This window comes from Marmota marmota, unplaced genomic scaffold, assembly GCF_001458135.2.
Source record: "Marmota marmota marmota unplaced genomic scaffold, marMar, whole genome shotgun sequence".
NCBI lineage: Eukaryota > Metazoa > Chordata > Mammalia > Rodentia > Sciuridae > Marmota > Marmota marmota.
Genome location: NW_026000102.1, coordinates 316297 through 330026, shown reverse-complemented (window position 1 = coordinate 330026; position 13730 = coordinate 316297). Strand labels below are relative to the sequence as shown.

The following is a 13730-nucleotide window of genomic DNA, read 5'->3' as shown; positions in this document are numbered from 1 at the left end:
TTGTCGGAGACACAGCCAGCCTCTTGACACATTCAGCAAGCCCCGTCTCCTTCTGTTCGTCAAAGATTTTGACAGTTTTAGATCTAGGGCTGAGCATTTGTCATGGTTGACTTTATCCACAGGATTCACAGTTTCCAGAGTGTTTCCATCTAGATCATCTTGTTGGATTCTCCCCAGCATGCCAGTGACTCAGGAGATAGTTATATTTTAAGATGAGGAGACTGAGGCTCATGGCCAGCGTGCCCTGTGCCCAGGGCTGCATCGCTTGTTCGTGGTGGACCTGGAGCACACACTTAGGAGTTATATTTCCAGGATCTGACTGGACACCAGCCAACTGGACGGTGCTTTGCCGATATGAGGGTCTCAGTTCCTGGAGGTGACGTGCTGTCAGCCGCACCTTCTTACATACTGTTCTCAGCTTTTTTCTTGACTCCTTGATTTTCAGGGGAATAGTAGAAATTGTAGCATATTCCTCATGCTTTATTCTCATAGAATCCTGTGCTCTCTCCTAAAGTGTTCATTTGTAGATGTCCAAGTATTTCATATACTGTTGTAACGCGGCTACATCTTAAGATGAGGGTTTGATCACTGATTAATTTTCTCACTCCTGGGGATTCACATGAGAGTGAGGACGAAGTCAGTGTTAGAGGCCTAACTGGGTGCTAGCCACACTAGCATTTCCTGATTAGATGAGTTAGATAAGACTTGCTTGTGGATGAATATATACATCTTTGCTTTTCTGCCCCACAGCTGCACGATGAGAATCGGAAGGGGGATTCATCCTGAAGGCATGCCGGGCTGGTGTCAGGGCTTCTCCCTGGATGGTGGTAGTGGTGTCCGAGCTTTGAAAGTCATCCAGCAAGGAAACCGCCCAGGGCTGATCTATAACATTGGTGGGTTACGTTTGGGCAATGGGAGGATCAGAATCTTTGGCTAGTGACTTTAGGCTTAGAGGAATTAGCTGGCAGTGCATTTTGGCCTGGCTACAAGTGCTGATTTTCTCATTTGACAGTGGGTCAGATACCTACTCTCTGAATGCAATATTGATATCAACGCAGATCTATTCTCCTAGGGATCTGAGGAGCCACCTAAACACTGCCCTTTTGAGGTCTATGGCTGTTTAATTTCAGGCTCACCTGTGTCAGGAAAGTATCAGTTTGTCTTGAATCCTTGTTTTTCAGGGGAATAATAGGAACACTCAGAATGCTTTTTATCCTTCAAGAATTCCCACGCATTCATTAAAATTTGCAAACCCTAAGAGGGTAAGAAGCATTGTTCTCTCTGAAACTAAAGCAGAGAGGTTAAGTGACTTGCCTAGAGGCAAAGGGGAAGTCTGGGTCAGAAGTAGGATTAGAATGGGGGTGTGTGAATTTGAGGCAGAAAATATAATAAAAGACACTTGGTGGCTTAGTCATTAGCAGCCTCCAGACTTGCTTAGCTTCTGGAGGCAGGAAGGGCAGGGGAGGATGCAGTACCCTGTGTTTTAGAGCTACTGGGGCATACTTGAGGGAGTGTCCTAAGGGTTGCGATCAGTTACAGTGTGTCCCTGTGAGAGTGTCTGATTCCAAGGACCTCACAGCCATGTGTGGTGTTGACATTGCACACCACCTAGACCTGCCTTGTCCAGTAGGACCCCTTGTGAGGATGGAAATATCCTGTTTCATGTTGTCTGATGTGGCAGCCATTAGCCATGTGTGGCAGCTGAGCAGCTGACAGTACGTTCTTGAGAAATGTGGCGATCTGTGACGGAGGAGTAGAACTTTTACTCTTCAGTTTTAAGAATCTTAAATTTAAATAGCGACATTTGGCTAATGGCTGCAGTATTGGACAATAAAGATAAAAAGAGTGACGTTGTAGAAGGAAGATCTGAGGTAGTGGTGGAGTTTACATATTTACCCTGGATCCTGGGCTCAGTTGGGCATGTTTAAGGGTGTGAGGATTTCTTGGTAAAAGAATCTCACAAGTATAGTTTCCTTTTCAGATTTTTTAAACTTGAATTTATATTCATGCTTTCTTGACATGCAAGCCATCTCCTTACAGTTGACATTAAGATTTCTAAAAGAAATAAACTTTATTCGATCCTCCAGTTAAAGATAATGTTCCTCACATTTTCTGACATTTGTTTGCTCCACCACTTGAGTAGGCAAAGGCTGCTTCATGCTGGCTTTCCAATTGCTGTCTGGAAGCCGCTGTCAGGACATCTGTGGGGAGGCCTCAGAGAGGAATGGAACATGCTCCTTTGAGTTGACCAAACCAGAAATATACAGTGACTGTTCACAGGAACCGCCATGCGAGGAGCATTCACTGAGCTCATGGCATGTGCATTCAGGGGCAGGACTGTGATTGGAATTTTGTCACTCCACCAAGGAAGGAAGATTGGTTTAGATAGGACTTTATAACTCTTAATGTTTATGAGATTTCGGCATGTGTTATTGACGGAATTTGTGGAATCTCCTGCTTGAATATTTTGAGGACTTGGATCAGCAACATGTAAAGAACTATCCCAAGCTGAAAAGCCAGGGAGAACTTTGCTAGTTAGCCTTGTGTGTACCTCCCGAAAGAAGGATTTTGTGCATTTTGATCTCAGCTCTTGACTTTTAGGGGGTGTGCCAAGGCGACTGAAATTGAAAAGAGAAACAAAAAACCCTCACCTTTTTCCAAATGTTGAAGTGTCTGAGCTGTTCTAGGGCACTTTAGATTCTTTTTGTAATACCAAATTAAATGTATCTTTTGTAGACAGACTTTGTATTAGTTGATCAGCTAACTCTTGATACTGTTGATTTTGGGTAACCGAAGCTCTTCTGTTTATTACAGAAGGAAAAGCAGTAGGCTTACCTCCCTGTCCCAGTACTATGTGGCATTCCTTAGGCGGAGCCTCAGACACACTTATTCTTGTGATTCACTTAGTCATTCAGTCATTTTCAAGGCTTACATTAAAGGAGCATCAGAATTTTCAAGCCAGTGCATTAGATAGTTAACAGATTAGAAGATGTACACTCTAGGATTGTGTTAGAGTCTAGGACACCTGATTGTCATATCAGAAGGTGGAGTCTTCCATTTTCAAGGTTCTGTCCATACATGTGGAGTGCTTCCTTGGGTCCTTATGCACATTGCCCCCCGGGTTGAGCAGGCCACAGGGGCGAGGCACCCTGGGTGCAGACTGTCTGCATTTGAAGCCTGGCCGTGCCCTCTGCTAGCTATGCTACCTGGAGCCACTTACTTAGCTTTCCATACCATAGTTTCCTCATGTGTAAAATGGAAATAATTAAAATACCTGATAAGGCTATTGTGAGGATTAAATGGAAAGCCTTTAGAGGAGGACCTAGTGTATATGAAGAGGTCAGTAAGTGTTATTTTTATTATTTCTACCATAAATATTTTTTATTATTGTACAGTCAGAGCCCAGCCTGGTACTTGGAATATAGATCCCGTATTTATGGTCTGAATGAATGATTCATCTCACTGAGTGTTCTAGTTTTAAATATTGTTATCAGATTTTTTTTAAAGGTAATTCTTTATTTGGAACTTCTTGTTTTAAGATTTTCTTCTACTGACTTCTGTTGTTTTTCCAGTATGTAGTAGGTGCTGAGAACCTACTTATTTTGAGAAAAATGAATTCTATAACACTTAACATTGGGTTTGAGCTGGATTCTTGGACAGTGAACAAAAAGGAAGTTGACAAGAGTCGACTGAGTTCAGGCAGCACAGAGCTCTTAGATCCAGCTAAGAGCTCTGGACATTGTACTGTGTCCTCTAAGAGGGGCAGGTTCTCCAGGGAAGTTCCATGCCTGCGTGTGTGTGGAAAGGTATCACCTGAAACTTGGTAGTCAGTTTCATAAACGGAAGCCTGCGGTGTGGGACTGGACGCCTGTGTGTTTCAGTTGCTGTCACAGGGCACACACTTCCTGAAGAAATCGGGAGTTGTGGGGCTATTGATGTTGCCCTGGTGCTTTGCATGCAGTTGCTGATTTCACTCTGCCCTTGAAAGGCTTGATGTCCTCCCAGTGACATAGTTGTTTTCTCAGAGAAACTGAGTAATTGTGAAGACTGATGATTTTTTTTTGTCAGACCAAGAATTTTCTGTTTTTTGATTAATTTATGAAAATGGTTTTTGTTATTTGTAGGTATTGATGTCAAGAAAGGCCGAGGTCGATATATTGACACCTGTATGGTCATCTTTGCCCCCCGTTACCTGTTAGACAATAAATCATCTCACAAGCTTGCATTTGCACAAAGGGAATTTGCCAGGGGACAGGTAAGCAATTTGCTTTTGGAGAATGACCAGTGCTTATTGGTTAGCATAGTGAGCCAGGCATGATGAGTACACTCCTGTAATCCTGGTGAGTGGGGTCAGGGACAAGGGGTGGCTGAGGCAGAAGGATTGCAAGTTCAAAGCCAGCTTTGGCAACTGAGAGAGGCTGTAAGCAACTTAATGAGACCCTGTCTCAAAATAAAATATTAAAAAAGGCTGGGGACGGATATGGCTCAGTAGTTAAGCGTCCTTGGGTTCAATACCTAGTATTAAAAAAAGGAAAATCATGGTGAGTTTTAATATCATGCTTATCTCCCATCACAATGGTATGTTCTGGTGGGGTGCAGTGGCACATTCCTGTAATTCTAGTGACTTGGGAGGCTGAGGTAGGAAGATCACAAGTTTGAGGCCAGCCTTAGCAACTCAGTGAAACCCTCAATAAAAAGGACTGAGGATGTAGCTCAGTGGTAGAACACCCTTGGATCAATTCTCAGTTTAAAAAAAAAAAAAGACTAAGCTCTGTGATGTGAATAATCCAAATGGCTCTTGGTAGAGGGTGAGGCTCAGAGTACCTGGCCACTCAGTAAACATTTGTGTATTACTGGTAACATGTTGGGCTGAATTGAACTGTTAACTCAAGCCAGTGGTCTTCTGTGTCTTAGGGAACAGCCAATCCCGAAGGTTATATCTCCACCCTTCCTGGCTCCAGTGTGGTGTTCCACTGGCCTCGCAATGACTATGATCAGCTCTTGTGTGTGAGGTTGATGGACGTTCCCAATTGTATTTGGTCTGGAGGCTTTGAGGTCAACAAGAATAATTCCTTTCATATCAATATGAGGTAAGTTTGAGCTTTCAAAGACAAAGTGTAGACTTGTTTGAGATGCAATAATGTAGTCAGCCCATGCTGCTCTTAGTGAAATGGGCACATGTGTTCCTGGATCCGACAGAGTTCCCAGAGCTGTGGGAGCTATGCAGGAGCATTTGATGGGATGAGCCCATCATGGAGAGTGCTGTGGTTATGAGCCACGGGACAGCTCTGAGCCCAGAGAATGGTTCCTCTGAAAATTCTGTCTGCATTTAGATGGTTACATTGATTATAAAGGTTTTTGTCTGTTCTTACACATTTGTACATCTCTCCAAACCAAGTGATCCTCAGCTCCTCTTTGAGAGAAATCAACTAGATGTATCCTCGAGTAGCCTACAGTGACTTAACCTCTCTGCCTGATCCAAACAAATGCTGTTTTCTTTTAAATTATTATTATTTTTTAAAAATGTAGATGGATACAATACCTTTGACTTATTTATTTCTTTTTATGTGGTTCTGAGGATAGAACCTGGTGTCTCACCATGCTAGGCAAGTGCTCTACCTCTGAGCCACAACCCCAGCCCCAAATGCTTTTTTTTTTTTAATTATTAATTTTTTTCCCCTTGGGACAGGAGGTCTTGCTGTGTTATCCAACTTGGCCTCAAACTCCTAGGCTCAAGCAATCCTGTTGAAGCGTCCCAAGCGGCTAGGACTGCAGATGCACACCACATTACCCAAATAAAACAAAGTATAATTGCCATAAAAAATACATAACATAAAATTTACCATCTCAAGCATTTTCATGTGTGCAGTTCACAATTGTAAGTGCATTTACATTGTGTGATTTCCAGAGCTCTCTTCATCTTGCAAAACTGAAGCCATGTCAATTAAGCAATTCTTCAAGCCTTTCCCTTTGCCCCCAGCCCCTGGTAAACTCCATTCTATTTTGTGTCTCTAGGACTGTGACCACTCAGGGTACTTTATATAAGTAGAATTATACCTTATTTCTCTTTTTTGGGGGAGTGTGGGGGATACCGGGGATTGAACTCAGGGACACTCAACCACTGAGCACATCCCAATCTCTATTTTGTATTTTATTTAGAGACAGGGTCTCACTGAGTTGCTTAGCTCTCGCCTTCACTGAGGCTGGCTTTGAGCTCATGATCCTCCTGCCTCAGCCCCCTAAGCTATTGGGATTACAGGTGTGTGCCACCATGCCTGGCTCCTTATTTCTCTTGTTTGTGACTGGCTTATTTCTTTTATCATAACACCCTCAAGGTTCATCAGTATGTTGCATGTGTCAGAATTTTCTTTAATTTTCAGGCTGAATAATTTCAGGCTTGTATATCTTTCCTACATTTTGTCATTCATTCATCCCTTGATGGACATTTGAGTTGCTTTCACCTTTTGGCTATTATGAATGTGGATATGCAAATACCTGTGCAATAGCTGGGCGCTGTGTTGCGTACCTATGATCCTGGCCATTTGGTAGGCTGAGGCACAAAATTGAAAGTTCAAGGCCAGTCTTGGGCAACTTAATGAAACACCATGTCTCACAAAACAAAACAAGCAGGTGTACTGAGGATGTAGCTGTGGCAGAGTGCCCTGGTTCAGTCCCCAGTACCACGCACACATGCTACACAAAAGTCGCGTATATTTTGAGGTGGGGGATTTAGTTCAGTGGCAGAGTGCTAAATCAAGCCCAGGTGTGAGGTCCTGGGCTTGATCCTCAGCACTGAAAAAAGGAAAAAGTGAGGAAAAAAGCAAATATCTGTTTAAGACCCTGCTTCAGTTCTCATGGGTATAGACACACACATAGAATTGCTGGAGCACACAGTCATTCTAGTTTAATTTTTTGAGGAACCATCATGCTGTGTTGTGTAATGATCGTAGCATTTTATTCTCCTGCCCACAGCGTGCTGGCTTCTGGTTTCTCCACAATCTCACCAACATGTTACTTTATCCTGGGTTTTGGTTAGTATCCATTCTGTTTGGGGTGAGATAGTGTGTCGTTTTGTCTTTGTGGTCCTGGGGAGTGAACCCCAGGCTCATCCATGCTAACCACACACTCTTCTACTGAGCTGAGCTCCAGCCCTCGTTGTATTTTTAATTCACTTTTCTCTAATGAGTCTGACGTTGAACATCTTTCCATGTACCTGTTGGCCATTTGTGTGTCTTTGGAGAAACATCTATTCAAGCCCCGTACCCAGTTTTGAATTGGACTGTTTGTTACATGTTGATATGTAGGAATTCTCTGTTCTGAATATTAACTCTTTGTCAGATAGGTGATTTGCAAATATTTTCTCCCATTCCATTGGTGGCCCTTTCCAATTTTGATTGGGTTCTGTGATGATAGAAGTGGTGTTGACTTTTGATGTAGCCAGTTTATCTATTTATACTTTTGTTATTATGTCCAAGAAATCGTTGTCGTACCCATTGTCGCAAAGCTTTGCCCCTTCATTTTCCCAGGAGTTTTAAAGTTTCAGCTCTTGCCTTTCGGTCTTTGATCCGATTAGAGTGACGTTTGTGCATGGTAAGGTGAGGATTGAACTCAGGGGCACTCAACCACTGAGCCACATCCCAATCCCTATTTTGTATTTTATATAAAGACAGGGTCTCACTGAGTTGCTTAGCTCTCACCTTATGTGGTGTGTGGAGATTCCATTTACACCCAGAAGGGTCTTGTCACTGGGTTCCATCCCCAGCAGTGCAAAAAAGTTAGAAAATCTTGTGCTTCAAGATTGTTTTTCTATTCAGAATCCCTTGAGATGCATATAAATTTTATGATTTCCAGAGCTCTCTTGTCGTAAAAAAACAAAACAAAACAAAACAAAAAAAACGCCGTTAGGATGTTCACAGGGATTGTGTGCAGCCTAGACTGTATTGGGTAATATTGACACCCTAACAATATGGTTCCCATTCACGAACTCAGTGTTGTTCCATTTATTTGTGTCTTAATTTATTTCATTAATACTTTTGAAGCTAAAAATATGAAATCAGTGCTATTTACATTTAGAAGCAAAATTCAATCTTTTAAGCTTTCTGATTAGTACTGTACAGAGAACACCACTGTGAAGAAACAGAAATATGAATAATTTAACAATAGAATAAAAGTATTTGTGATGTGACTTATGAATGCTGTGTGTGCTCAGTGGCAGGCCGTTCCCAGTCATACTGCCCGGGCCCTTTCCAGTGAGGATTGCATCCGGGGACTGTGCTTGTCCAGCTGGGCTCCTGGAGCTCCTGGGTGTGCGGCGGTTACTTGAGGGGGAGTCGCATGTGTAGGGCTCATGTGCCCTCAGTTGTACTTCGCCAGAACTTTGTTGGTATGAGGTGTTCCAAAGGAGATTTCATTTGGGGAAGGGGTGAAAAAAGGTAGGTGATTCTGAAGCTACAGCCATTATCGTCTGCATCCTGCCCAGCTGGAGGCAGTCCAGACCTGTCATGGGAGAACCCCCGCCAGTCTAGATCAAATAGTGAAGTTACTCATAGTTGCTCAGAAAAAGGGGAGGGAGGAGAGATGACTTGTGTATCTTTTGTTAATCCTTTAAAAATAGTTTTAGCGAGTGTAGTTCTAAACTACTGAGAATAGGCCTGTGCCATCTGTTTCTTTTACTTTCCTCAATTTTTCATTTGGAAACAATTTATAAAAGTAGAACAATGAACTTCCTCAGATCTTACCTAGATTTACTGATTTTTCAACCTTTTGCTCTGTCCCACCCCTGCCTGCCTCTCTCTGGCTGCCCCCCCCCCCCCCGCCACTTGTAAGTGCACATTTTTCATTTCTGAACCACTTGAAAGTGAATTGAAGTCATTGTGCCCAGTTCACCCATAAAAACTCCAGCACTTACTACCTATAAGCAAGGACATTTTTTCTGAATATTACTGATGTTACATACAGAAGAAATTTAATGTTGATAGGACATTTTCTGATCGGTCTCTGTAGGCTGAAAAAGCTGCTGCAGTGTCCTTACAGCAGCCCCTCTCCCATGTCGGCTGTAGTCTGTGGTCATTTTTCTTGCTTGGCTGACATATTCTTTTGTGTTCTTTAATCTGGAGTAGCCCCGCTTTTCCCTTTTTGTCTTTATTGATGTTGACATCTTTGAAGATTCCTTGTAGAATCTCCTGTTTTCTGTATGTACATTTGGGCCCAACATTTTGAGTGATAGCACTACCTGTGTGAGGTGTTTCCATCACACCCCCTCGGCAGGCCCAGGACACGTGGTCCTATTATAGGTATTATTAAGCTTGATCACTGCTTGGTTAAGCTTGTGTCTGCCAGGTCTCTGTCATAGTTACCTTTTCTTTTTTGAAAAGGAGAGTATTTTCCAGGGATCATACAAGACTGAATATCCCATTTCCCAAGAACCTTTCATTGAAATATTTGATGGTTCTTACCTAAGTCAATTATTACATTGGTGCTTATAAAATGGTGATTTTTTTTTCTAATTTTCTCATTTCTTCATTTGTCAGTTGATGCCTTAGGTAAGGATGTCTTTTCCACACCTTCCAGTGATGTGTCTGAGTGTGAGTGTCACACAGACACACACACATGCATTGTGTACATGCTCTTCTCAGCCCTTCTTTACAGAGGATATCCCTTAATAGATGCTGAAGAAGGGAGAACACTAGACAGTCCCCACTTTGCGCCTCTTATCAGTCCCGGCTTCTTCGGTATGACCGGGGAGCCTGCCGTGGGGCCAGTAGTTTTGAAGGCACAGCGTGAGAGGAAAGTGACTGCAGCTTGTCTCTTTTATTGAGCTTCTTGTGTTTCCTTCTTGCAGGGATACCCTGGGGAAATGCTTCTTCCTACGAGTGGAGATCACCCTCCGAGGAGCCACATATAGGATCTCCTTCAGTGACACAGATCAGTTACCCCCTCCTTTCCGAATTGATAACTTTTCTAAGGTACCAAGTGGGGTAGAGAGCCGATGGACTCTTCTTGTGCCGGGGGTGGAGTGTACACTACCTTTAAGACAGTGGCCCAGCACACTACCCACCAGCTGTGCAGGTGGCTCCCCGTGGCTCCTCAGCCCTAGGAGTCCTTAGCACTAGGAGGTGGTATCTGCTGGTCATTTGGACTGCTGAGCAGCCTTGTCCATGCAGAAGTAACCTTTTAACCCCCCATACTTATTTTGGTTAGAGCATTTGCTTGTTGTGACGTGCTATATAGATACTCTATCCAGAGAAAGGAACCAGATGGCCAGCAATAGTGGAATGGGCACTTCTTCTGCTGCTTAGTTATGGGACATTTTTATAACTCTTACAAGCAAAGCCCAAATGAAAATCAGTAGTTTCTATTTTAGATTGCTCCTGTGAATAAGTGTCTTATAATATATATGTGACTTTCTATAACCACATTCCTAGATTCTTATTCCCTTGTGTATATATCACAGGGGAGTGGGGAGGGAAAAAAAACCCTCGAAAGGATAAAATTGCTTCTTTATTAGCTGGGGTACCGAGGATTGAATCCAGGGCTGCCTGTCCACTGAGCCGTATCCCCAACCCTTTTTTGTATTTTATTTAAAGACAGGGTCTCACTGAGTTGTTTAGGGCCTCATGGAGTTGCTGAGGCTGGCTTTGAACTCACAATCCTCCTGCCTCAACCTCCTGACACTGGGAATACTGGCATGTGCCACTGAGGCTGGCTTGGCAAAGCTTCTTAAAGCTCTCCATCCAGTGGACTGTAGCCTTGGTCTGTCAGTCGTGCACCATTTTAGTTTTTGAGGTGATTAGGAAAGCGTTGGAGGAGAGGAGCTGACAGGCCTCTCTAGGCTTGTTCCTGTGAGCAGGTCACTGGGAAGGACCTGGAGCTGAACTCTGTGAAGCACGACCTTCCGTTCCAGTCACACTGCTCTGAATGCAGTTCCTCTTGGACTCTGTTCATTGCTCTAGGTCCCCGTTGTCTTCACGCAGCATGGCGTAGCTGAGCCCAGGCTCCGAACTGAAGTGAAGCCCATGACCTCATTGGACTATGCCTGGGACGAGCCCACCCTGCCGCCATTCATCATGCTGACTGTGAAGGGGGCTGGCTCCTCGGAGATCAGCTGCAACATGAATGACTTCCAGGATAACCGACAGCTTTATTATGAAAATTTCATCTACATCGCTGCTACGTATACGTTCTCTGGGTAATTCTGGATTAAATTACTGTTCTTATAAAGCAGAAGGTTCTAATTATTTACTGGTTTTAAATTTTAAGCAGTTTCTGGGGAAATCAAAGTACAGAGAAAGATTCCTTCCTACTTTATCAAATCCTAGGCTTATGGCCTAACTTGAGAGGTCATTTAGTCTAAATCCTTTCTTTCACTTAGCTTAAAATTTATCCCAAGAGGCAAGACTCTCCTCTTTTTTAAAGATCTCTCCCATTAATCTATCCCAGTATTTAACAACTCCTCCCATGAGTTATTCTTTTATCTTAAATTCTTCTTATATCAAAGAATTACTTGGAATGTATTTCTTAAACTTTGTTCTATTTATTAGTCTGTTTGCCTCTTTCTTCCTTTTTAGAAATATTTCTGGTGCTGGGTGTTGAACTCAGTACTGAACTACATCGTCACTCCTTTCTGTTTTTGTTTTGAGAGGGAGTCTCACTAAACTGCTGAAGCTGGTCTCGAGTGTGTGATCCTCCTGCCTCAGTCTCCTTAGTTGCTGGGATTTTAATAGATGTTTTCCCCTTTCTTTATTTGAAACTGACTGATCTTCATAATTGATTGTCTTGATTCTGACTCCTCTTTGCACTAAGAATGCTGCTTCTTCAGACACTTAACAGTCTGAGTGCTCACCTGGAACCAACTGTAGTACTTAACTTCACAGTATTTCCAGCTGTCTTAGAATTATAATCTTAACTGTTTGAACAGTTGTATTTAGAGAACTCAGGTGAAGAATTTAAGCTTATTCCAATTCTGCTATTGATGGTCACATACAAGATTCAGAGTACTGAGTTTTCAAAAAGTAGTCATTCTGCCAAGGTGTAAATGTGCTGAAGATACAGGACCACTTTTAAGGTTTACCTGTGAAGATATGGGAAATAGCTGAATCTTTAGCATTATAAATATCAATAATTTGAATAGAACATTGAAAGTCATATTTCTTTCCAAAATGTTCTGCATGATTTTCCTTCTGAATGAGATTCTTATAGGTGCCTGGGGCCCACAGAACAATCTCTGTATCTTTGTATCTGCCTGGAGGTCAGATTTCACTAGCCGTGGATTGAATTTGCAGAGAAGAGAGAGCTCCTTTCCCTTGTGTGTGGCAGGTCCCTTTAGCAACCATGGTGCTGAGGTGTTTGTCTTGTTAGAATCGATCCAGTCATGTATGTTTGCTTGTTGCTTGATTGTTTTTAAAGATTATGGCACTTGACAGTGTGACCTGCTTAGGATTTAGTGCCTGAAAAACCAGTTCTGAATCTAGTTGCTAGGCGTGTTTTCCCTTCTCTTCTGTAAATTCCAGTAGCTACTAAGCTCCTTAACTGAAAAGTCCTGGTGGAGGACGATGAGCATAGTGGGTGGAGTGACATGGAGCAGAGAAAAAGAGAAGGGCCCCGGACCTGGTGTGTGGGTCTCACAGCAGAATTCCAAGACCCCTGGTTTGCTAAGTGGTTGAGCCATTCTTGAGAGCATCTTTGACACTATTTCTTTGCATCTTGGTGGGAACTAATGATAGAGAAAAAGACTCCAAAGATGAAAGTAGCCATTTTAAAGTGAACAGTTCAGTGGCATTTAATACATTTTTGATATTTGACCATCACTTCTGAAGAAATCCCAGAACCACCCATCAGTGTCTCCTCACTCCTCCTCCGCCCCAGACCTTGGCAACCGCTAGTCTGCATTCTGTCTCTGTGGATTTACCTCTTCTGGATACTTCACATAAATGAGGTCACATAAGTGACCTTTGTGTCTGGCTTTTTTCATGTAGCTTGTTTTTTAGGTTCAGCTACTTGTGGCATGTACTAGTACTTCATTCTTTTTATGAAAAGTGTTTAATACTTTTGTGGCTGAGTAATATTCTCTTCTGTGTGGGTGTGTGTGCTGCATTCTCTTGATTGATCTGCTGCCGAGCATTTGGGTTGTTTCCGCCCCTTGGCTCCTATGAGCAGTGCTGTTTTGAACATGCCTGTACATGCTTTTGTTTGAGCCCTACTTGTGATTCTTTCATGTTAATACCTAGGAGTGGAGTTGCTGAGTTGACAGTGATTCTGTGTTTTTTTTTTAATATGGGGCATTGAACCCAGAGGGGCTTAACCACTGAGCAACACATCCCCAACCCTTTTTATTTTTAGAGACAGGGTCTCAATAGGTTGCTTTTGTGAGTATGTTTGCTGGATTGATGGAGTGAAAACTAGTTAGTGAGTGCTTCTAGCTAAGTTGCTGAGACTGGCCTTGAACCTGCGATCCTCCTGCTCAGCCTCCCTAGCCACTGATTTCAGGCGTAGGACACTGCATCCAACTGTGTTTAACTTTGAGGAATGCCCTACTGTGTTCTGGTGTTGAACCTTCGTGCATTCCCACCAGCAGGTGCAAGGGCAAGGTTCTGGTTTCTCCACTTCCTCACCAACACGTTAGTGCTGTTTATTTATTTATTTTGTGTATTCTGCCCATTCTGCTGTATATGAAATGGCAGCTTATTGTGGTTTTGATTTGTATTTTGTTTTCTTTTTGATTAACGTGGATT

General features: G+C 42.8%; 1 protein-coding gene across 8 annotated transcripts in view; it reads left to right on the top strand.

Moving 5' to 3' along the window:
• Positions 1-13730, top strand: part of Vps13d (vacuolar protein sorting 13 homolog D) — a 241475-nt gene that overhangs the window by 119030 nt on the left and 108715 nt on the right. For all 8 annotated transcript variants that reach the window (XM_048783582.1, XM_048783583.1, XM_048783584.1 and 5 more), the window contains 5 exons: positions 751-893; positions 4125-4255; positions 4915-5090; positions 9842-9965; positions 10953-11188. In XM_048783582.1, coding sequence (XP_048639539.1) covers positions 751-893; positions 4125-4255; positions 4915-5090; positions 9842-9965; positions 10953-11188 — 810 coding nt within the window. The remainder of the gene's footprint in view (positions 1-750; positions 894-4124; positions 4256-4914; positions 5091-9841; positions 9966-10952; positions 11189-13730) is intronic.